Source organism: Oncorhynchus kisutch, linkage group LG9 (genome assembly GCF_002021735.2).
Source record: "Oncorhynchus kisutch isolate 150728-3 linkage group LG9, Okis_V2, whole genome shotgun sequence".
Lineage (NCBI taxonomy): Eukaryota > Metazoa > Chordata > Actinopteri > Salmoniformes > Salmonidae > Oncorhynchus > Oncorhynchus kisutch.
The window spans coordinates 19,040,860-19,065,260 of NC_034182.2; the positions used below are offsets into that span (position 1 = coordinate 19,040,860).

At 44.9% G+C, this 24,401-nt stretch overlaps 1 protein-coding gene across 1 annotated transcript in view; it reads left to right on the forward strand.

Moving 5' to 3' along the window:
- Window positions 1-19,492, forward strand: part of shroom4 (shroom family member 4) — an 80,295-nt gene extending 60,803 nt beyond the window's left edge. Inside the window, exons 3-15 of the mRNA XM_031831342.1 lie at window positions 4,537-4,710; window positions 8,483-11,132; window positions 11,316-11,609; window positions 12,202-12,275; window positions 12,804-13,604; window positions 14,224-14,465; window positions 14,562-14,758; window positions 15,068-15,300; window positions 15,470-15,605; window positions 15,775-15,876; window positions 16,778-16,948; window positions 17,032-17,160; window positions 17,326-19,492. Coding sequence (XP_031687202.1) covers window positions 4,537-4,710; window positions 8,483-11,132; window positions 11,316-11,609; window positions 12,202-12,275; window positions 12,804-13,604; window positions 14,224-14,465; window positions 14,562-14,758; window positions 15,068-15,300; window positions 15,470-15,605; window positions 15,775-15,876; window positions 16,778-16,948; window positions 17,032-17,160; window positions 17,326-17,484 — 5,362 coding nt within the window. The 3' untranslated portion in view covers window positions 17,485-19,492. The remainder of the gene's footprint in view (window positions 1-4,536; window positions 4,711-8,482; window positions 11,133-11,315; window positions 11,610-12,201; window positions 12,276-12,803; window positions 13,605-14,223; window positions 14,466-14,561; window positions 14,759-15,067; window positions 15,301-15,469; window positions 15,606-15,774; window positions 15,877-16,777; window positions 16,949-17,031; window positions 17,161-17,325) is intronic.
- Window positions 19,493-24,401: the final 4,909 nt, after the last annotated feature.

Below are 24,401 nucleotides of genomic sequence, written 5' to 3' on the forward strand. Positions count from 1 at the left end.
AAGTGAAATAATCTGTCTGTAAACAATTGTTTGAAAAATTCCTTGTGTCTTGCCCAAAGTAGATTTCCAAACCGGCTTGCCTAAACTATAGTTTGTTAACAAGATATTTGTGGAGTGGTTGAAAAACAAGTTTTAATGACTCCAACCTAAGTGTATGTAAACTTCCGACTTCAACTGTACATACACACACCCACACACACAGTCTCAGTAACAAACAGGGTATTGTCCTTCTGTGGACTTCACCCTTCCTGATAGATCCTCCTGGAATGGACCTTAGTCTCCCTGCACTGATTAACTGTTGTGTGTGTGATGGGGGACCACAAAGTAAACTAACTGCCTGATTGCAGTCTGGTACGTAGAGAAACACACACATACTGACAACCCATAAAGCAAACTAATGTGCGATGATTGCAGTCTGAACACAAAGGTAGAGGGGGGAGAGAGTGAGAGGGGCTAGAAGGGGTGAGAGCAGGGAGAGGGGGAGGAGGGTTGAGACTATAGTTAACCCTCTGCCTTCTGAAGAAAGCACATTATGTAAGAAATCTAAACACACACACAGACACGCATGAAGATTGCAGCGACGGTGGCCTCTGGAAATCCTCATCAACCCCAGGTTCAGACTAATATGGTGTGTGTGTGTGTGTGTGTGTGTGTGTGTGTGTTCTCGGTCGGAGTCTGTCTTCTCCCACTGTTCTAGATGTTGTTACAGTGAATTTTCAGCAGGAGTTCTTTTATCCCCTTTGTCTCCACAATTTCGTGGTTATCCAATTGGTAGTTACAGTCTTGTCCCATCGCTGCAACTCCTGTACAGACTCGGGAGAGGCGAAGGTCGAGAGCCATGCGTCCTCCAAAACACGATCCTGCCAAGCCGCACTGCTTGCTTTACCCGGAAGCCAGCCGCACCAATGTGTTGGAGTAAACACTGTACATCTGGCGAACGACGTCAGCGTGCAGGCATCCGGCCCGCCACAAGGAGTCACTAGAGCGCAATGGGACAAGGAAATCCCGGCCGGCCAAACCCTCCCCTAACCCGGACGACCCTGGCCCAATTGTGTGCTGCCTCATGGGTCTCCCGGTCATGGCCGGCTGTGACACAGTCTGGGATCGAATCCTGGGCTGTAGTGATGCCTCAAGCCCCGCAATGTAGTGCCTTAGACCGCTGCGCCACTCGGGAGGCCTCACAAGGAGTTCTATAGATTAGTTTTGAATCTACAGACTGCCTACTTCTCCCACTGCTCCCTGCTTTCTTTCTCTCCCCCTCCTCCTCTTTCCCCCTCTCTCCTATACATACCCTGCTGAGGTCTTCTCATCTCTGTGTTGTACTATCGCTACTTAGCAAAGGGCAAGAAAACACCAGTCTGGCTGGATGCCACAATAACACTCATCTCTTCTTCTCTTCCTTCTCTCTTTTTACCCCTCTATTTCTCCATTTCCATCTCTCTCTCCATTTGAGCCCCTCTGAAATGTTCTCTCTCGTTGCTTCTGTATTGTTCCAAAACTGGTGTCTTCCTTTTTCTCTCCCTCCCACTCCTGCCCTCTTCCCCCCTCTCTCCCCCTCCTTCTCTCCCTCTATCCCTCCCTCCCCCTCCCTTCCACTCTCTTCTTCCCTCTCTCTCTACCTCTCCCTCCCACTCCCTCCCCCCTCTTTCTCTCTTCTAGACAGGAAGTACCTCTGCGTATTTCCCTGTGTGGAACAATAACACTGTGGAACTCTGGGTATTATTTTAACAGCGTCCGTCTTTATCTGCTCCGAACATAGCTTCCTCCTCTGCCTCTCTTTCTGTTCCTCTCTCTCTCTCTTCCTCTCCCCCTGAGTCACTCACAGTATTCTGCCTAGAGAGAGAGGGATTGAGAGGGAGGGAGGATGGTGGAAACAAAGGCAGAGAGAGAGCTATGTTTGGTCTAAGTGACTGAAGCGAGGGACGGTGAGAGGGAGGGAGAGAGAGGGACAAGAGGGTAGATTAGGTTTGTTGGTTGTTTTTTTTGGAGTCTAGGTCAGTTGAGATGGACCACAGAGAGAGAGAGAAGACTTTGAACACAGTCTCGTTTTGTTACTAGAGGACTATAGGGCTGCTCCGAAGGATATAGAACTACTCCTAGAAACAGAACCTCTCTTAATATGGCTAGGACTGTTGGACTACTCCTAGAGACAGAACCAAAGCCACCTAGCAAGGCCAGAGAACTGGATCAATTAAGGCAGGAAGGAGACAAGAGCATTGAGAATTTAAGGGAACTTCTTACCTCAACACTTTGTATTGCCTCTTTTGAACACCGCAGTGGAAATGTTATGTTGAAGACTTGATAAACAGTAGTAAGTAACCGGACCACCTTCTTTGGGCTAAGTCAATTGTCGTCTGTGTTGCATTGAAGATCTTTGGGAATGTTTATAAGGACTGCTCTCAGACCAGTCTATGGTTGAACTAACATTGGGCCTGACCTTAACTGTGACCCAGTAGACACGGTTCTAGGATCAGGTGTGACTAGGGCCTCTTCTGTGTGGATCCACTCTGGTATGTTATAGACTGACTTGGGAACAGTTAGAAAGTATTGGGTGGTTTTTTACTCTTATCATCTCCTTTAGTTCCTCTCCTTTTCTCTTTTCATCCCCTACCTTCCATTCATCTTCTCCCCTCTGTGCAGTGTGTACTGTTCTACCTTCACTCCTCTTTGTGTCTTTGAACTTGTAGGGATCTTCAAGGTGTGACTGGGTGTGTGTCTGATCTCTGTTTTTGTGTGTCTTAATGTGTATATAATTTCATTACTCAGTGTCATTATGACTCTGAGAGTAAATGACCTTCAATCTAGTTTCTTCGACTTTATTCTAGTTTAGGAGTCCGTATCAGTCAGCTGTTCTAGTTTCTTCTACCACATATGGTATTATCAGTTGTTTCTGTATCAGTGTTTCACGCAGTCATACATTCACAATGTTTTATGGGTCAAAGTAACATAAATAATGTCTACACATAAACATGGAACATGGTTTATCTTGCTATCCATCCATCCATCAGTCAGAGTAAAGCATTCGGCTACTGTTCTGTAGACTATGTTTATAAATAGAACTAAGGACTGTCTTGTCTTGTGAAGTTTATTTGATTTCCTGAATGTCTGACAGTGTCCGACACTGATTGGCTCCGGTCTCTAACTAGCTAATCAGGTTAACTGTGGCTTGGTATGTCGAGGGCGATTAACTGTTCCTTTGTATCTGGCTGCTTGACAAATGTAACACTAGGACTAGGTCAGTGGAACACATTCTGTCTGAGTACAGTAGAACTACATTATATCTCACATTTTTTTTCTTCCAGTTCAATATATTTTTTAATAACTCTGTTTCATCACGTCATGTTTCACAAAGATGTCTGAGTACAGTAGATTATCTCAAATTATACTGCAGAAGACAAAAATGAGATATTTGGATATCAAATATCTCACATTTTTGTCTTCGGCTGTATACTTCTAAATAACTTTTCTTCATGTATATCCTAGTGTGGTTCAATGGATCAGATTCTAAGTACAGTATATCTCTAAATACTGATTGGGCTGGTTTTTCCAGACACAGATTAAATTTTCCTTTCTATATTCGCTTCTTGTTTTTTTTTATTTTTTAGCTTGGTTTTCATAGTCATCAATCATTCCAGGCCCAATCCGGGCTCCATTACAGGTCCTGGGACAAAACTAATCTTAGGTCCATTCATAGTCCTGGAATAAATGATAATAGTGTTTGTTCTATCCCATTTGGGAACTTCCAAAATCTCTCTCCCTATATAACTATACCAAGAGGAACATTTTCAGGGAACAGACAATCATTCTGACAAGTGCACACATGGACACACACACACACACACAATCGTCCTGAGAGAAATCCAAAATGAGCCATTTTAGGAACTATCGTGTTTACTTTAATGAATGGCCATAAATCATAAACAGAAATATTTCCAAAGTGTTCTGACTTCCGACTGTGCCAGATCCTCATTCTTCTTCCATCGGGGTTCTTCCTCCTCAAAATTCCCGGAATTCAGTCGAAATTCTCTCCTGAGAGAAATGTTTTCAGAGTTATTCCCGGTGCGTTATTCCGAAGTTATTAATAGCTTCAGAATAATGGGCCATTCATGAGCAGGAGTCTCCTGGGATCTCACCGAAGTTTGTTCTAGGCTCCTACCTGGCATATATACACTGCTTATGGTACTTCCTTTTGGGTCTACACAGACTTCCTTTTGGGTGTACCGACAAATCATGTTACCCCTACTGTAGTTACATTATCCCTTTTTTTTCTTTAACCTTTATTTAACTAGGCAAGTCAGTTAAGATCACATTTTTATTTACAATGACGGCCTACACCGGCCAAACCCGGACGACGCTGGGCCAATTGTGCTCCGCCCTATGGGACTCCCAATCACGTCCGGTTGTGATACAGCCTGGATTCGAACCAGCGTGTCTGTAGTGACGCCTCAAACACTGAGAGGTAGTTCCTTAGACTGCTGCGCCACTCGGGAGCCAATCCCTCACCTGTATGTGTGTGTGTTCTCGCTCTCTCTCCAGACGCAGTGTACCTGTGATCAGGCCTCACTCGTGGCACCTGGCCAAGCTTTCATCAACGGAGTCCCCCCACAGTTCTACCCCTGTCCCCCCTCCTCCTCCCCCGTCCCCCCCATCTGCCATGCAGCTCCATCCTGGGCCCTACACACTACCCTGGCACTCTACAGCAGACAACAGGTAACATACACACAGATGCATATATACAGACACATACACACAAACACACTGGGCCCTATACACTACCCTGGCACAGCAGACAGCAGGTAATGGTCATTTATATTGGGAAGATACGGGACGGCTAAGTACCCTGGCTTATATGTGAATTAGAGTTTAGAGCAGTCTTTCCCATTCTATCCGATTCTTGTCTCCCATCCTATCTTGTCTCCCAACCTTCTATCAAGCTATGTTTGCACACGCCACGTTTGTGTGGGTCATAATCATAATACTGATAATCATAATACTGAATGAATCGTGAATAATGATGAGTTAGAAAGTTACAGAGGGTCAAACATCATACCCCCAAGAAATGCTAACCTCTCCTTTTATTGGTAATGGTGAGAGGTTAGCATGTCTTTGGGGTATGATCTTTGACCCGATGTAACTTTCTCACTCATCATTATTCACGATTCATTCACAACTTTCCGTAATCATGGTAGCATCCACATTAATGTAGAATTGCTTAGAAACATATTATATTCTTATTTACAATAAAAGTTATTCCAAATTTACACAATACATTATTTACCATTAATTTCTATTGGTCACAAAATAATCTGAAACACAACCAAAACGAACTGCAAATGCATCCAACAAGTTTGCAGTCACACAGTTGATTATAGTCATTGCGTGCTAGGAATATGGGACCAAATACTAAGCTTTTGACTACTTTATTTATAAGTATCATTAGGGATGTCAATAATTTTGACCCCTACCTTTTTGAGAAAAATGATTATTACTTGTTAAACAAAATCTCTTTCTCTGAGCAATTGTATTAGTATAAAATAATATAATTTCCCCAAATAATTTCCAACCCCTGTGTCTCTGTGTGTGTGCGCTCACATGTGTGTACGTATCTGAGCTGTGTGTGTGTGCATATCTGAGCTGTGTGTTTTTGAGGCTGGGTACACAGTCTTGTGGGAGCGCATTGTTGGGCAGACCAGACCAGGGGAATTTTGTCCCTGTGACGTGTTTCTGAAGACTAGCAAACACACACACACACACACACACACACACACACACACACACACACACACACACACACACACACACACACACACACACACACACACACACACACACACACGCTCACATAGAGCAGACTAAGGGTATTTTGACCTGTGACCTGTTTCCAAAGACTAACAATCATCAGGAAGCTTAGTGACCTCATCTAAAGTCAATAGCATCACGACGGATAACAGGGGTATTTTCAGACAGGAATCGATTCACGCATTCCTCACTGGCTGATCACTCAATGGTAGGACCCCCAAACTATCAAAATGGCTTTTCACACTACTGAGACAAACCGTGCCGAGCCAAAGTTGCGGGAATAATATTTGAGCCAGCAGGGTAGCCTAGTGGTTAGAGCGTTGGGCTAGTAACCGGAAGGTTGCAAGTTCAAACCCCCGAGATGACAAGGTACAAATCTGTCGTTCGGCCCCTGAAAAGGCAGTTAACCCACTGTTCCTAGGCTGTCATTGAAAATAAGAATTTGTTTTTAACTGACTTGCCTGGTAAAATAAAAAATAAAAATAAAACAGTTTAATTTGGGTTGGGTACCAAAAACACAATGAATTGGTTGAGAGAAAATAGTTTTTAGGAGATTTTAGTTGATTAAAGTCAACACTAATAAGTACATTGAAATGTTTCCAAAGCTTATACATACTATATACTGACCAAAAATATAAAGCAACATGTAAAGTGTTGGTCCCATGTTTCATGAGCTGAAATAAAAGATCCCAGAAATGTTTCATACTCACAAAAAGATTCTTTCTCTCAAATGTTGTGCAAACATTTCTTTACATCCCTGTTGGTGAGCATTTCTCCTTTGTCAAGATAATCAATCTACCTGACAGGTGTGGCATATCAAGAAGCTGATTTAAACCGCACGATCATTACACAGGTGCACCTTGTGCCGGGGATAATACAAGTTCACTCTAAAATGAGCAGTTTTGTAACAACACAATTCCACAGTTTTTAGGGAGCGTGCAATTGGTATGCTGACTGGAATGTCCTCCAGAGCTGTTGCCAGAGAATTGAATGCTAATTTCTCTACCATAAGCAATGACGTTTTAGAGAATTTGGCAGTACATCCCACTGACCTCACAACTGCAGACATCGTGTAACCAAACCAGACCAGGATCTTCACATCTGGCTTCTCCATCTGCGGGATTGTCTGAGACCAGCCACCTGGACAGCTGATGAAACTGAGGAGTATATCTGTCTGTAATTAAAGCCCTTTTGTGGGGAAAAACTATGGCCCTCCCAGGCCCACGAATGGCTGCTTCCCTGCCCAGTCATGCAAAATCCATAAATTAGAGCCTAATTTATTTATTTCAATTGAATGATTTCCTGAAATGAACTGTAACTCAGTAAAATCGTAGACATTTTCCATGTTGCGTTTATATTTTTGTTCAGTATAGTAATATAACTATGCTTTATGTGTGTGTGCGTACCTATGTGCATTACTGACTCTAGTCAGTAACAACAAGAAATAGATTGCCTGATATGTTCAGTACATCAGAATGTCCTCAGTTAGCTGTGTAGCGTATACACACAGAGACACACACATATGCACGCAGTGGTTCCCCTTTGATAACAATTAATGACACAATTCACTACAATTACCCCTAATAGTTTTAACGGGCTTGGATTGTCCAGTATTTATCTATCACACACAATAATGGTTTTGAGTGGCGTAGATAGGCTTGAGTTTAAAAAAGCTGTAATCGCTTTGTGCTGCAATTCTCACAATTATGCAGTCCTTGCCTTTATTGCCACATACACAAAACACACACACACACACACACACACACACACACACACACACACACACACACAGACAATGCAATGTCTGATGAGACATATTCTCTCTGCATAACAGGACAATGACATGTAACTCCCAGAACATGTGGACAAAGATGGGAAGACAGTTAATAAACAGAACGTCTGTCTGGTCTGGTCTGGTCTTGTCTGGTCTTGTCCTGTCCTGTCCTGTCCTGTCTTGTCGTGTCCTGTCTGTGTCTTCCTTTGGATTGTACCGTCAGAAGTTCCATAAACGTTAAACAACCCCTTAAATAGCTAATCAAGACCTCAAACAAAGGCTGACATTCTGACTCGAGTCCAACTTGATGACTATGATTGTGTGTGTGCCTGCCTGCAGTACGGCTGTATTTGTGTGTGTGCATATGTGTGTAGTGCATGTGTGTCCACTCTAATTCACCATTGAGTTGTTATTCCTGTCACGTTCTTTATCGTCCCCTGATGGAACGTTCGGGAGGGAGGGGATGTCATTTCCTCTGGTTATGACATAATTTCCCGTCGCCCTCTCTACCCACGATGCAGCAGTAATCCCTGACTGCTTAAAGAAGCTACCGTTCAATCTGCTCCTTTTTCTTTTCTTCCTTACAAATCCGTCAGAAACACATGGCAGAGGCAGATCTATGAATAGGAATACAGTAAAGCAGATTAAATCAAGTAGTATATTCCATGCTTCTCTTACTTTACCATTTAGACTAGTGCAAATTTAGAAGAGATTCAGCTTCAGTAGGCCTACTTCTTAAGATGTAAATAATGTAGCATCTGGTATATGTCGGGTAAAGGACCAAAATATGACTTGTATTGATGATAATACTATTTACTTAAGTAATCATTCATTTCTGTCTCCCTTGCTCTCCAACCTCCTCTCCCCCTCTACCTACCTTTCCCCCACCCTCTCTCCACCTCTTTACAGTGATCTGTCTATCCAGTGGAACAAGCTCTCCAGACACTACTCTACAGACAGAAGCAGTTCCCTAAGTAGCATGGACAGCCTTGACCCTCCTAGCAGCCAAGTGTACTACGATTCCCATAATTCCCCAGTGGACCCGGCCATCTTCAACAATAAGAGAGACTATGATTACCACAATTCACCAGTGGACCCTGCTATATTCAACAATATAAGAGACTCTGCCTATAGCTCTTTCTCAGCTAGTTCTAATATGTCAGACTATACTGTCTCATTAAGGCCCGGTGAGGCCTGTTCTATGGAGAATATCCTCCGAAGCCTTGGGCCAGGGGGACCCGCCTGCCGGGTTTATGCCTGTGGCAATGCACCATCCCTGGGGAGGGAGTCAGGCGAGGCCCAGGATGAGACCGGTACCTCAACCCTACTACTAAAGTCGAGGTCGCTGACCAGGCCAAGAGTGAGGCAGCCAGAAGCGAAGGAGAGACCATCTTCGTACTGTTTTGAAGAGGAGAGGAGAGAAGGGAGAGGGGAGAAGGGTGGAGGAGGAGGGAAGAGGGGGGTTTCAATTCCCCCCCTTCCCCCAACCAGGAAGGACAGTTTTAGGGCCACGAGGGGTCGCTTGGGGATTACAGATGTCAAAGATCAACGATGCATCTCTGCCCCCGTCGGAATTCCCAGCCTCTTCAGTTGCCATGTCGAGGACGATGACGACGATCCTCAGAATGTTCCTGGTGTTCCGGTTATTCTCAGCTGGAACGGCTATCCCGCTCCCTGCAAGGTGGCAGAGGGAGACATGGGAAATGGGAAAAAAAATGGGGTTGGGAATTTTAAAGGAGATTCTTTGGAGCAATACTACACCCTCATCTCCAAAAAAAAAGATACCCTTGTGAATAAGAACTCAGGGATCCAGGAGATCCACCCAGACTCCCTCCACCTCCCTGCCCTAGAGATAAGCTCCTCTTCCTCAATCCCCGGCTCCAGCTCCCTACCTCCAGACAGCTCCATAGATCCAGACCCCCCAGGTGAAGCCAACCACCTCCTCCCCCAGAACAAGCACTGCTCATCAGGTCTCTACAGACAAAGCGTCCCTGAGAAACTCTTATCGCAGCTACGTCATCTAGAGTTTTCCAGTGACTCTTCGGACCATAGCTCCGTCTCCCCCTCCAGCTCCCAGTGGTCTCGCTCCCCCCTTAATCCCCCCAGGGAGGACCTAGGAGGGGATATAGGGAGTCACGACACCTCCCTCCTCCTCCTCCAGCAGAACACGGGGGAGTGGGAACAAAGGAGTCAATGCTCTACCCCAGGATTGGTGGACATTGATGGGATTGGGGAGGCAGGAGAGGTGAGTGTGGTGGTTTGGGAGAGTAGGGAGGTGGTGGCGGCTGCTGGTAGTCTCCTCTCGCCCATCCAGGTCCAACACCCCTGGGGTAGGCCGGTGAGTCTTCCAGGGTCAGGGGAGCCCTCTGGAGATTGTACACAGGGAGAGGTGAGCTCTGAGCGGATTTGGGAGACCGACTTTGGGCCTCTCAGTGCTGCAGCCAGTGTAGACAGCCTACTGGAGGGGAGTCATAGAGGAGGAGGAGGAGGAAGAAGGGATGATAATGAAGGAAAGGTGCTGATGAAGAAACCCAGGAGTCACCGTTCGTCCCGGGCACGCCGTCGCAGCGAACGCTTCGCCACGAACCTCCGTAACGAGATCCAGCACAAGAAGGCCCAGCTGTCCAAGAGTAAAGGCCCAGGAGGGTTACTCTACAGCGGGGAGACAGTTGAGGAAGAAGAAGGTCCAGACCTGGAAATCCAGGACCTCGTGAGGAAAGAGGCTGAGGATGTTGATCTGCCTGCCAAGGAGAGCAGCTCCCAAGGCGTGTACACCTGTTCCGACATCAGCCTCTCAGCTCCAGCTCCTGGAGGTCTGAACAGACTATCCTCTTCTTCCACCCTCCAGCTCCACCAGCCGTCCCTAGCCCCAGTTTCAGCTCTACAACCCCCCAGGGATGAAGAACCTGAACCACAAGGGAAGCAAGACCAAGCTACAGACTCTTCCAGGACACCCCAGAGGTCCGTCCCAAACTTGCCCAGCTGGGGTATGGGTATCCAGGTCGTGGAGGAGCTAGCTCCAGCTGGTAAGTCCCGCCGATGGAGATGGACACCCGAACATAAACTCCAACCAGAAATTGACACTGACCGACGGGGGGAGAGGGTCAGAGTGGCCTTGGGGGTGTCAGGACGAGGGAGGGCATCCTCTGCTTCCTCTTCTTCTTCTACCACTTGTTCTTCCCACACTGAGGAGTCTGATATTCTACCTTTCGCGGACCGCTGTAAGTTCTTTGAGGAGACAAGCAGGAGTATATTGGTGTCAAATTTGCCAAGTCTGACGAGACGACGGCAGAGGCCAGATAGACATGAGAGGCAGCCTCATCTGTCGATGCTGGAGAACCAAAGAGGGGGCTATGGACAGGGACAAGCCCAGAGGAGGTACTCTTACCAGGGTGGATTCGAGCGAGAAAGTCCCCTTTTGATTAATACCATGGAGGCCCGGAGACAATCGGTTAGTGGGAATAGGGAGAGAGAAAAGGAGAGGGAGAGAGAGAAGCAGAGGGAAAAAGAGAGGGAGATGGAAAGGGAGGTAAGAGCAAGAGAGAGGGAAAGGGAAAGGGAGGAAAGAGCAAGAGAGAGGGAAAGGGAAAGGGAGGAGAGGGCGACAGAGAGGGAGAGGTTGTTGGAGAGGGAGGAAATGGTAAGGGAGAGGGAAAGAGAAGAGAGGGCCAGAGAGAGGGAGATGGCTCTTGAGGGGGAAAGGGAGGAAGAGAGACAAAGAGAGGAAAGGGCTAGACTGAGAGAGCTGGAGATGGAGAGAGAAAGGGGGATAGAGAGGGAACAAGATAGTGAGATGGAGAAAGAGAGACAAAGTGAGAGAGAAAGGAAAAGAGAGAGGGAGAGAAAGTCACTCAGTTCAGCTCAGGATCTTTTTGCCAGTCAATCCCAACCCCATGCCTACCCCCAGACCCACTCCCATCCCCAAACCCAGATGGAGGCCCCTCGTTCAGCCTTCCACCCGGTCAACACCGCTCTCCTCCAGGATAACCAGGCTCTTCACCAGGGGTATCCACCACAGAGCTACACACCAACAGAGGCAAGTATAGGTTACTGTTACACAATACCTAGACACACTCACACACACAAACGCACAGGTTGATTTCAGATTAAGGCCTTTGGTTCAACGCCAAGGTTTTATACAGTATCTGGAGATGTTGAACAGTGTTTAATGGGTCCAGATCTGAATGAGGATGTACTATCTTGAAGCTTGCTTGGCCTTGCCTAAAGCACCCTAAGGGAGGAGGATGGTTGGCCAATACAAGTGGATATAAAGACACACACACACTAGAGGGGTTTTATCAACCAATTCCAGTCATTGAGATGGGAACAGAATACTGCATTTTATTATTCATCTCTTGTCACTCAGATGTCTGTCCTCCAAGTTGAGTTTTGAAAAAAGGTTTCTTATTTTACGCATTCAAAGGGTTCCATTGTTCTAATAGTTCCTCTTCTTTGTTCCAGAAGCTTAAATTTCCCACATTATCATCACTTATATAACTTTTTAAAGTAGGTACTGAGCGTTGGTGTCAACGAGTATTATTCTTTAAAGCGGATCCTTTGGCGAGCAAGCGACATTCCTGCTTCTCTCCATGTCCTCCTGTGAATAACTTGGCCGATGTGTTCCACAGGCGTATCCTGCTGCGTCTCGACCGTTACCGTGGGAACAGACACAGATCAACAGGAAGTTCAGCCTGACCGAGAGGTATGCCATTTCCTGTCCACCTCCTGTCTCCGTGTGTCCCCCAAATGGCAACCTATTCTCTGTGGGCTCTGGTCAAAAGTAGTGCACTATGTCAAATATAGGGTACCATTTTGGACGCACATGTGTCTCTACACTCCGCTTTTAGAGAAAGAAACTAAAATAGACAATGAAATAAATAATGGGTCCCAGTAGACTACCTCTTTGGCCTGATTGCTCTCTTTCTTGCCTTCTCTCTCCATCTCTCAGGGACTACACCCGGTAAAGAAATAAAGAATTGGGTCCCAGTAGACTTCCTTTTTGGTCTGATTGCTCTCTCTCTCCCTCTCTCTCTCTCTCTGCCCTGTGGGTTCTGGTCAAAAGTAGTGCACTATGTAAAATATAGTGTACCATTTGGGATGCAGCATCTATCTCTACACTCCGCTTTAAGAGAAATAAACAAAAATAGACAATGAAATAAATAATGGGTCCCAGTAGACTACCTCTTTGGCCTGATTGCTCTCTTTCTTGCCTTCTCTCTCCATCTCTCAGGGACTACACCCGGTACAGACGTGATTCATCCACCGGGCCACCAAATTGTACTATAACAGTAACACCTGACTACCACCACCACCAGCAAGTCTCCCAAAGTGGGGGTTGTTGTAATGGCTTGCTGTCTGCCTGTAGTGTGGACGAGGAGGACCTTCACCAGACGTCTATGGTGGTTAACCCTACATCATATTCATCTTCATCACTACTACGAAGCAGGGCCATGTCCGAGAACGATCTACACTTTGGCTCCACCCACCGCCGTACTTCACCCTCGGTTGCTATGGCGACACCACTGTCTGAGCTGGAGGAGGGAGGCGGGATCGAAGGGGGAAGAGTGGGAGGAATTAGGGGAGCGGCTAACAAAAATAAGACTCTACCCCCTCCGAGGCCACCTCCCCCCAAATGGGAGCAGTTCGACCGCAGGAGAGCCTCCCACCACCTCCCTCCTCTCTTCTCCACCTCTGTTTCTTCATCCATCCATCCATTGGTAAACCCCACCCCCCCTCCTCTCCCTCTCATACCACCAGAGGGTCCCACCTCTCACCCTTCATCTCACCCCTGTCACCCTGAAAAGAGTGAAATGACGCGTCAGCGCTCCTACAGCCTCCCGCCCCAGAGGGAGGAGCTAGAGGGGTGCCAGCGCTGCATCAGAAGCCAAGTCCAGGAATGGCGCTTTTCTCAGTCTCCGCCTAGTCCAGGGTTCACACACACGGCCTTCCGGCCGGTGGCCCCGCCCCAAAGGGATAAAGACACTCCCCCGCGCTACAACGACACACTGCCGCCATCAGAAAGCTGTGTCAGGTGAGATGGAGACTTAGCGGCTCCTACACACAAATGTGTCAGCACTTATACTACTCACTACTCTAGAGTGTCTATATGTGGGTTTCTGCATGGGAAACACTACGTAGTCAGAGCCATTTATACATCTTATTATATTATTATTATTAATAAAGCGGAGCCAGTTCAGAAGGGAAACCCGAGTCTGGTGGCGTCAGCTGATTGCATCAGTGGACATTGCACCAATTTGATTCACACTACTTTACACACGGTCTATTTAAGTGGACCAGTTCTACACATGCTTCCTCAATGCCGGATGTCATGTGCTGGTGTCTCTTGCTGCCGTTGGTGCTTGTAACTAGCTGTTAGTCGCTATGCTTGCTGTTTCTGATATCCCACCACCACCACCAGCATCCACCTGTCTGGGTTCTGTGTTTCTTCCATCAGGGGATTTGACATTGCATATTGTGCTCACTGCCTATAGATATATTATCATCTTCGCTACCCTGAAGGAGCAGAACCAAGACTATGCCTTATCTTGTCTTGGTGTTTCCTTTCTGAATGATTATTATAGTTATATCACCTCTTCTTAGCATGACGTAACACACACCTGTTTCACTGTATATTATATGTCCCTCTGCAGGTTGTACAACATGGTTGACCAAGATTGTCCTGCCTTATTGAAGCCTATATCTCATAGACAGCAGAGGGCCAGGGCTGAGTGGGAGAGAACTCCGTCTCCCAGAGTGCATAGCTTCTCAGGTCAACTCACCATAGAGAATGGCGTTATCTCACCAGAGTCCTACTTCGCTATGAGCTATGAACAACAACAACAGTTACAGCAGAATAGAAGATTGCGGAACCACCCCCACAACAACAACGACAGTAAGTAACGCCATACAATTCTGTAAAGCACTTTGTGACAACTGCTGTCAAAATTGGTTTTGTAAAATATGATTCAGTGATTGATTCCCATTCCAGAGTCGGAATTGGAACATGAATTCTTGGAACTGGAACCGGAACCGGAATCCGATTTCGGCCCGAGCCCCGCCCAGAGCTTGGAACAGGAAGTGGACATCCCCATGGAAACGGACATCGACGACTCCCAGGAGGAGGGGCTTCCAGAGGATGAAGAGCCAATCAGGACAGAGCTACAAGGTTTCGCCCTGCCGGTTACGGTGTGTAACATGCCTCACTGTGCTGCTAGGGTGTAGGCTGAAGTTGCCCATAAGGTATGGGGAGGGAAAATTTATGCTAGATCTGTACCTAGGGGAACCTTCACCCCACAGCTTGATGCTAACGTATATAACTATACTGGACTCAAACTAGTGATCCTCTGCTTTGCAAACAAACGTGACCACCCGCTTGACAACTTACTGGCCTGTTGCGTCACCAGAAAGCTAGCAATTCGGCGACTCGAGTTGAGACATTTCATGGCATTTAAGCTGTGGAGTGAGCCTACCGTTACAATCTTACCTCCGTTGCAGGTGCTGGAGACGGACATCGACACGCTCCCTGATCAGGAGGCCTTGCCAGCGGGTAGGATGACAGTGGAGAATGGGTCTCTGGATGGAGAAATGGAGGACCAGGGGATGAGGACCAGAGAGGAACTCATGGAGGAGCTGTTTCCCCAGAGCATTGAGGGCGAGGCAGGCACAGAGAGCTGGAGAGGGGCCTACCGTAGCCCCAACCTGGAGCACAATACAGACAGTCTGGATAGGTGAGTGCATGTGTGGGTTATGTTTATTTCATGTTTATATGGTATACACATATCATAAAATTCACAATGAACTGCATTTACGTAGCGCATTTACCCACCCCCCCCCCCCCCCCCCCCCCCCCCCCCCCCCCCCCCCCCGCCTTCTCTCCTCTCCTCCTCCTTTATCCAGGCGTTCTGGTGCCAGCTCCAGTTGTTCGTCCTACTACTCTACCTCAGCAGCCAAAGCTCAGCTCCTCACTCAGATGAAAGACTACTGCTCAGACACTAGAGACACTGATGATGATGATGAGGACCTGTCTTACAAGGTACACACACACAACACACGTGCACACTCTTTTATCATAAATCCTAGCTTGTATACTGAACACACACACAAGATTGGAGATGACTGTAACTCACTTTGCTCTCTGTAACACTCTCTACCTACCCTTCCTTTACTCCCTCTCCCCCCCCCCCTGTCTCCCCCCTTTACAGAGACAGTTGATGGAGAGTCTACGTAAGAAGCTAGGAATTCTGAGAGAGGCACAGAGAGGTCTACAGGAGGATATACGGGCTAACGCACAGCTGGGAGAGGAGGTGTGTATAGTACACACACACATATATAGTGCATTCGGAAGGTAATCAGACCCCTTGAACTTTTCCACATTTTGTTACATTACAGCCTTATTCTAATTTGAATTAAATTGTTTTTTTGGCTCATCAATATACACATTACCCCATAATGACAAAGCAAAAACTATTTTTTTGTATATATATTTTTGCTAATTTATTCAAAATAAAATACTAAAATATCACATTTACTTAAGTATTCAGACCCTTTACTCAGTACCTTGTTGAAGCACATTTGGCAGCGATTACAGCCTCGACTCTTGGGGATGATGCTACAAGCTTGGCACACCTATATTTGTGGAGTTTCTCCCATTCTTCTCTGCAGATCCTCTCAGGCTCTGTCAGGTTGGATGGGGTGCATCCCTGCACAGCTATTTTCAGGTTTCTCCAGAGATGTTCGAACGGGTTCAAGTCCGGGCTCTGGCTGGGCCACTCAATACATTCAGAGACTTGTCCGGAAGCCTCTCCAACCTTTCCTGTCTCTCCTCTCCTCCCCCAGTCCCTGACGCCTAAAGATCCCCACAGCATGATGCTGCCACCATAATACTTCACCGTAGGGTTGGTTTCAGGTTTCCTCCAAACATGACACTTGGCATTCAGGCCAAGGAGTTCAGTCTTTATTTCATCAGACCAGAGAATCTTGTTTCTTGTTTCTCATGGTCTGAGAGTTCTTTAGGTAACCTTTAGGTAACTACAAGTGGGATGTGATGTGCCTTTTACTGAGGAGTGGCTTCTGTCTGGACACTACCATAGAGTGCTGCAGAGATGGTTGTCCTTCCGGAAGGTTTTCCCATCGCACCAGAGGAACTCTGGTCACCTCCCAGACCAAGGCCATAAGATCTAACTCTCCTCCTCCTCTCCCCTCTAGGTTGAAAGCCTGGTGCTAGCGTTCTGTAAGCCCAATGAGGTGGATAAGTTCAGGATGTTTATCGGGGATATGGATAAGGTGGTCAGTCTGCTTCTGTCTCTCTCCGGGCGGCTACTTAGGGTTGAGAGCTCACTGGACAACCTGGAGGCCGAGACTGGACACTATGAGAGGGTGAGGAAAGAAAGAAATAATAAGAAAAAGTACAACCTTAAAACAAACTCTGTTCTCGCTCTCACCCCTCCCTCCCTCCACAGCTCCCCCTCCTGGAGAAGAAGCGTCAGCTCCTGGTGCAGCTGTCAGAGGCCCAGGACCTCAAAGAACATGTAGACCGAAGGGAGCAGGTTGTGGGAAGGGTGCTAAGACGATGCCTCTCCCAAGAACAGGTACACACACACACACACACTGTCTTCGCACTGCTCCAACCATTCCAACTTCCAACCTCTGTGTGTGGTGTGTTTGTCTTTCTGAAGGTTTGGGATAAAGCAGAAGTAAAATGCACCTTTGGACCATGTGTACAATTGGGTCATCTTTATCTTCTTGATCCACAGCACCATGACTACAGTCATTACGTCAAGATGAAGGCAGCATTGCTGGTGGAACAGAGGCAGCTGGAGGACAAGATCAGGCTGGGAGAAGAGCAGCTAAGAGGGCTACGGGAGAGCCTAGGGATGGGATTAGGGATGTCCATGGGATATGGGCACTACTAAACCCCAACCAAGAGACCTGAAAGCTGGGCAGATGGATGGGGTATTGACACTATTGAGAGAAAGTGATCAAGGACAGTTAGAGCAGTTAAGAACCTTAAGGGAGAGTCTGTGTTGGGGATGTCCATGTTGATGGGGTATGGACACTATTGAGAGAACTAACACTTAACTTAAAGGTGAATTTTGCTTCTTTTTTTTATAAACAACTCTCTATTCCAGACACTTTTTTTGCGATTTCACTTGTTTTTGAGAAACTTACCCCAACCAGTGATTCACTTCCTCATTGTTGTTGTGCAGTACGGCGGCTCTGAAAAAAAACGGGGGCTCTGAACAAACATGAACAAATGTTCCAAAAACACCCAAATACGTCCTTTTAGAAATGAAAACACACTGAGTTTAGTGATGCAGGTCTTTAGATGTTGTACATGTGAAATTGTGTCATTTCGAACTTTATCCACAACGTTATATTCCATTTTGTGTGGAAATACATTTCTGGTTGGGGAAAGTTTCTCAAAATCAAGTGAAATTGCAATAAAGGTGTATTGACTCTTCTATGACATGCCATTTACATCAAAATAATATTTTATTGTAAAAAAGCACATTTCTCCTTTAAGGAAACTTTAGAGACGAGTTGATGGTTTTAGGGATGGGCTGGGGGATGTATATGGGATTAATTCATTATTGAGTGAAAACCACCCTACCCAGGGAGACCCTAGAGTGGGGCAGATGGGCTTAGGAATGGGGTTAGGGATGGGGAGAGCCATGGAATGTCTATGGTGTATGGGCACTATGGGGAGACAGGCAACCTACACAAGGAGACCCTAGAGTGGGGTACATTAGCATGGGGGGTAGGGTATGGACACTATTGAGAGAGAACCAACCCAACCTAAGGAGAGCTATAGAGTTTAGGGTTAGGGGTAGAGTGGAGGGATGTCCATGAAGTATGGGAATTGTAGGGAGACAGCCAACCCACACATGGGTGCCCTAGAGTTGGGTAAATAGGGATGGGGTTAGAGTTGGGTGATGGGACATGGGCACTACTTCCTAAAACACAATACTTTTCCTGACACCAACAGTGTGTTAACAGAGGTGGCCATTAAAACCCCACAAGAGAATGCATATTAAGGCTGCACTTGGCAGTATTTGTCCGTTAAGAAATACACACCTACTCTTTGGTGTTAGACACACGGGTACACCCAAGAGTAACAGCTATCGTTCACTTACCAACCGTAACATCACAATCGCATACTCCATGCACAACAAAACGAGGCCAAAGAATACGCTGTTGTTTAGTGTGTGTGTTACTGAACAAGACTGGAGAAAGTATGTATTTATTATTTATATCTCTGTTGAGCAATACGGACAGGGAGGATTTGGGGTGCTAGACGAGAGCATTTTCATGAAACTGTTGGGGAGTGCATTGAATACATAGAAATGGATAGAAGGTGCATGTGCCAAAAAGCTGCCCATGCTATCACATCAAACATTATTGCAAAGAAAAGCCCTCTATCCAATTCTATGATTGCATGTATTCTATTACAGTAATATGTCCAGAAATGGAGAGAGACAGCCGCTTCTCTCCACTCTCATATAACACTATACTAGCCTGAGTGCCAGTCTGTTTGTGCTATCATGTGCTATCATGCTAACTCCTTAATGGTTATGGCTTGACATGTTTGGCTTGACAATGACGGCGATGGAGTTTGCCAAGAGCGCAAACAGATTTGGGGCCTGGAAACCCCTATACTCCATAATGGCATCACATCACTCCTTAACACTACACTACCACACCACGCCTTAGATTGTGTATATTGGTGTAGTGTGAAGTTTCCCCTAGACACTGATCCTGGGTCCGTTTTGCATTTTCCCCACTAATGGTTAAGGTTAAAATAGGGGGAGGCGAAGCTGATCCTAGGAAATTTCTTGTAGCCCTAAAATTACCACACCATGTCTTGTGTGTCTATGCATTCATCATTATTGTGTGTATTAAATGTTGTGTATAGAAGTGATATTCATGTGTTATAACTGGAATCCATCATTGTAGTGTAAATGTGTCATGAGAAGCTATGTCATTTATATATATATATATACGTCATATGGCATATAATCGTCATATGGCAAAGTTCATCCTAATACAATACGTGCCATTAAAAAATACTTCGTTTTTATTACATTTTGGGGGAATTTTTTGGGCCACGTATTGTATTAGGATGAACTTTGCCATATGACGTATATATATAATATGATGTGTATATATATAATTGACATAACTTCTTATTTTTATATTGGCTGTTTGACCAAAAACATGCATGCAGACCATATCTTTTTATTTTATTTTTTATTTTAACCTAACCTTAACCCCTAATCCTAAAACAGCCTTTTTACAAATGAGGACTGGCAAAAGATCCTCACTTGCTTGAATTCTAGTTGGTTTACTATTCTTGTGAGGACTTCTGGTACTCACAAGTATAGCAAAACGTGTGCACACACACTCACACAGATACACACAGTGCTTTCGGAATATATTCAGACCCCTTGATTTTTTCCACTTTTTGTTACGTTACAGCCTTATTCTAAAATTGATTAAATAAGAAAAAATCCTCAGCAATCTACACACAATACCCCATAATGACATTTATCAAAATTAAAAACAGAAACATGTTATTTATGTAAGTATTCAGAACCTTTGCTATGAGACTCGAAGCAGGTGCATCTTGTTTCCATTGATTATCCTTGAGATATTTCGACAACTTGATTGGAGTTCACCTGTGGTAAATTCAATTGATTTGACATGATTTGGAAAGGCACACACCTGTCTATATAAGGTCCCATAGTTGACAGTGCATGTCAGAGCAAAAACCAAGCCATGAGGTCGAAGGAATGGTCCGTAGAGCTCCGAGACAGGATTGTGTCGAGGCACAGATCTGGGGAAGGGTACGAAAAAATGTCTGCAGCATTGAAGGTCCCCAAGAACACAGTGGCCTCCATCATTATTAAATGGAAGAAGTTTGAAACCAACAAGACTTCCTAGGGCCAAACTGAGGTTCTGGGGGATAAGGGCCTTAGTCAGGGGGGTGACCAAGATCCCATTGGTCACTCTGACAGACCTCTAGTTCCTCTGTGGAAAGGAACTCCATCCCTGCAGCATTCCACCAATCAGACAGAAGCTTTTCCTCAGTGAAAGGCACATGACAGCCCACTTGGAGTTTACCGAAGGGCACCTAAAGACTCTCAGACCATGAGAAACAAGATTCTCTGGTCTGATGAAACCAAGATTGAACTCTTTGTGCTGAATGCCAAGTGTGATTTCTGGAGGAAACCTGGCGTCATCCCTGGTCATGCATCATGCTGTGGGGATGTTTTTCGGCAGGAGGGAATGGGAAACTAGTCAGGATCGAGGGAAATATGAACAACGCAAATTACAGAGAGATCCTTGATGAAAACCTGCTCCAGAGCACTCAGGACCTCAGACTGGGGGCGAAGGTTCACCTTCCAAAATGACAATGACCGTAAGCACACAGCCAAGACAACGGAGCAGTGGCTTCGGGACAGATCTCAGCCAAAGCCCGGACTTCTCTCTGGAGAGATGTTCAATAGCTGTGCAGCGATGCTCCCCATCCAACCTGACAGAGCTTGAGAGGATTTTTTAGAGAAGAATGGGAGGAACTCCCCAAATACAGGTGTGCCAAGCTTGTAGCGTCATACCTAAGAAGACTCAAGGGTGTAATTGCTGCCAAAGTTGCTTCAACTATGTATTGATTAAAGGGTCTGAATACTTGTGTAAATGTGATATTTCATTTATTTATTGCAAAAATTTCTAAAAAACAGTTTTTTGCTTTGTCATTTTGAGGTATTTTGGGTAGATTGAGGGGAAAAAAACAATTGAATCCATTTTAGAATAAGGCTGCACTGTAACAATGTGGGAAAAGTCAAGGAGTCTGAATACTTTCGGGATGCACTGTATGTGTGTATGTATTCATTTATTTTTTACATTTTTGTTTATTGTATTCCCTACATAGTGCACTACTGGAAACGATGGGTTGGGACCAAATAAGGGGTCCCAAGCTTCCACACAAGTAATCTAAACTTCCACAAGTAAAAAAAATATCCACTTAGTCATGCATTGATGTCAATGGGAAATTTAAGTGAAAATTCAACTCTTAGGTGGAGGTTAGGATTCACTCCTAATGCTAGACTTATACTGCTGTGTATTTTCTGATATGTATTTTTTATTAGATTTATTGTAAAAAATATTTGAGTAAAAAACAAGTGAGACGAGTACCATAATTAATAATGCTATTTTAAACTACCGTGTGTTTATGAGTTTGGGATTTTTGTAGTGTGTGTGTGTGTGTGTGTGTGTTCATGGGTTGTGATTTATTTTATGTCCTGTTAGGTAAAGCTTTGTTTATGTTTCATTTAGCGTAACATTTCATTCACTTTGGAGTAACAGTTAGGTAAACAGAGCTGAAATGAAGAATAGCAGGAGAAAGAGGGAATGAGAAACTGTGTGAGTGTGTGTCTGTGCGTGTGTAATAGTTAGGTAAACAGAGCATACAGCAAATGGAGGGTAACATATGAGCTGCCAGGTGGACCATTTAGACAACAAACAAAACAATTCTCTTAAAGGATTTGAGCTGTAAGCTCTGGGTGAAGAATATCACTGTTGTAAAAGTGAAGGATAGCAGGAGAGAAAGAAAGAGCCAGACAGGTTTGTGTGTGTGGGGGGCATGAACGAGAAGAATCACCATTAGAGTAGCAGGGTGTGCATTCCAGAGGTCAACCCAATTCTGCTCTTCTTGGATAAGGACAAATAAATAAAAAGAGGGATAAAAGAAAGCATCCCCCCTGGACAAGTTTGGCCCTTTATGGGAGGCAAGGTGGATAAATATTAATATTTTCTCAAATGTGGGCAGGCAATGGAGTGGAGCAAGAGAAAAGGAGGTAGAAGAGGAAAGAGATCAAATGAGATGAATGAAGGAGAAAGAAAAAGCTGATTATACATCCATGGACACAGACATGAACCAGGCCTCGTGCATGCTTGGACACACACACGGTCTCTTGCTACCTCCCTTTTTCTTCTACTCCTCTCCTATCTTAAGAAAGAAAGAAAATGAAAGAACAAGAAAGAAAGAAACAGTAAACAGACCAAAGAAGACTCATATGCAGGGACCACCAGACCATGGGAGAAGCTCAGTTGCATTTCCTTGACTCCTCGAGTCCTCTCTCCCGCCTCCTTCTCAAAACCCATTGAATGAGAAAGTCTTAATTCCCCAATGGGTTTTGAGAAGTAGGCAAGGAGAGAGGATGTGCGGAGTCAAGAAAATGCAATTGAGATTCTCCTCATGACCATAGAAGAAGAAGCCTACCATTCCCACAAGGTGTCGCTATGTAGCTTCTCTTACATTAAGAATGTGAATCAACAGCTATATTGGTACATATAAGTACGGGTTTACAGTTTCCTTGAAGAAAAGTTGTCATGTTATCATATTCTCTGAGGTCATATTTAATACAGTCAAATAGATTATTAAATGCAAATAAATAAATAATAATAATAATACAGGCTAGATGTGCCATTGACAATAGCATAATCAAGTGTTATCTATAACAAGCATTTGCCAACAATTGTTTGCATGTTTGTTGTAAACCAGATACCGTGAAGAACTAACCTAATGTACTGACAAAGATCCCTTTAGTAGACCTGACTAGACTAGAGGATCACAGATAACCCAATCTGTTCCACTAACCCAATTCCTGCAGTTTAGCTCTGACATTGACTGTCTTTTCTGGCTGCTTGGAAACTGCCACAAAGACATCATTGTCATGTTCATTAGGAACCAAATAGATGAGAACAGGCTGAAACAGGGAGGGATTTACCTTAACCCGTGGAATATCCCTTTGAGAATTTTGAAGTTATTAATTAAACTTTGGATGGTGTATCAATAAACCCAGTCACTACAAAGATACAGGCATCCTTCCTAACTCCGTTGCCTGAGAGGAAGGAAACTGCTCAGGGATTTGACCATTTGGCCAACGGTGACTTTAAAACAGTTACAGAGTTTAATGGCTGTGATAGGAGAGAACTGAGGATGGATACTAACTTAATTGACAGAGTGAAAAGAAGGAAGCCTGTACAGAATAAACCAGTGGTAAAAAAAAGTACTCAGTTGTCATACCTGAGTAAAAGTAAAGATACCTAACAGAAAATGACAAGTAAAAGTGAGTCACCCAGCAAAATACTACTTGAGTAAATGTTTTAAATGTACTTAAGCACTTAAGTGGAAAAACTAATCAATTGTCATACTTGAGCAAAAGTTAAAAAAGTAAACGTTATACTGTATATCAAATTCCTTGTATTAAGCAAACCAGATGACTTAATGTTCTTGCTTTTTATTTTTTATTTACGGACATTCAGGGGCACATACTCCAACACTCAGACATAATTTACAAATGCAATATTTGTGTTTTGTTATTCCGCCAGATCAGAGGCAGTAGGGATTTTGTTACGTTACAGCCTTATTTGAAAATGGATTAAATAAAAAAAATCCTCCGCAATCTACACACAATACCCCATAGTGTCAAAGCATAAACAGGTTTTTTGACATTTTTGCAAATGTAATAACATTAAAAACAGATACCTTAATTACATAAGTATTCAGACCCTTTGCTATGAGACTTGAAATTGAGCTCAGGTGCTTCCTGTTTCCATTGACCATTCTTGAGATGTTTCTACAACTTGATTATAGTCCACCTGTGGTAAATTCTATTGATTTGACATGATTTGAAAAGGCACACATCTGTCTATATAGGGTCTCACAGTTGACAGTGCATGTCAGAGCAAAATCCAAGCCATAAGGTCGAAGGAATGGTCCGTAGAGCTCCGAGATCTGTGTCGAGGCACAGATCTGGGGAAGGTTACA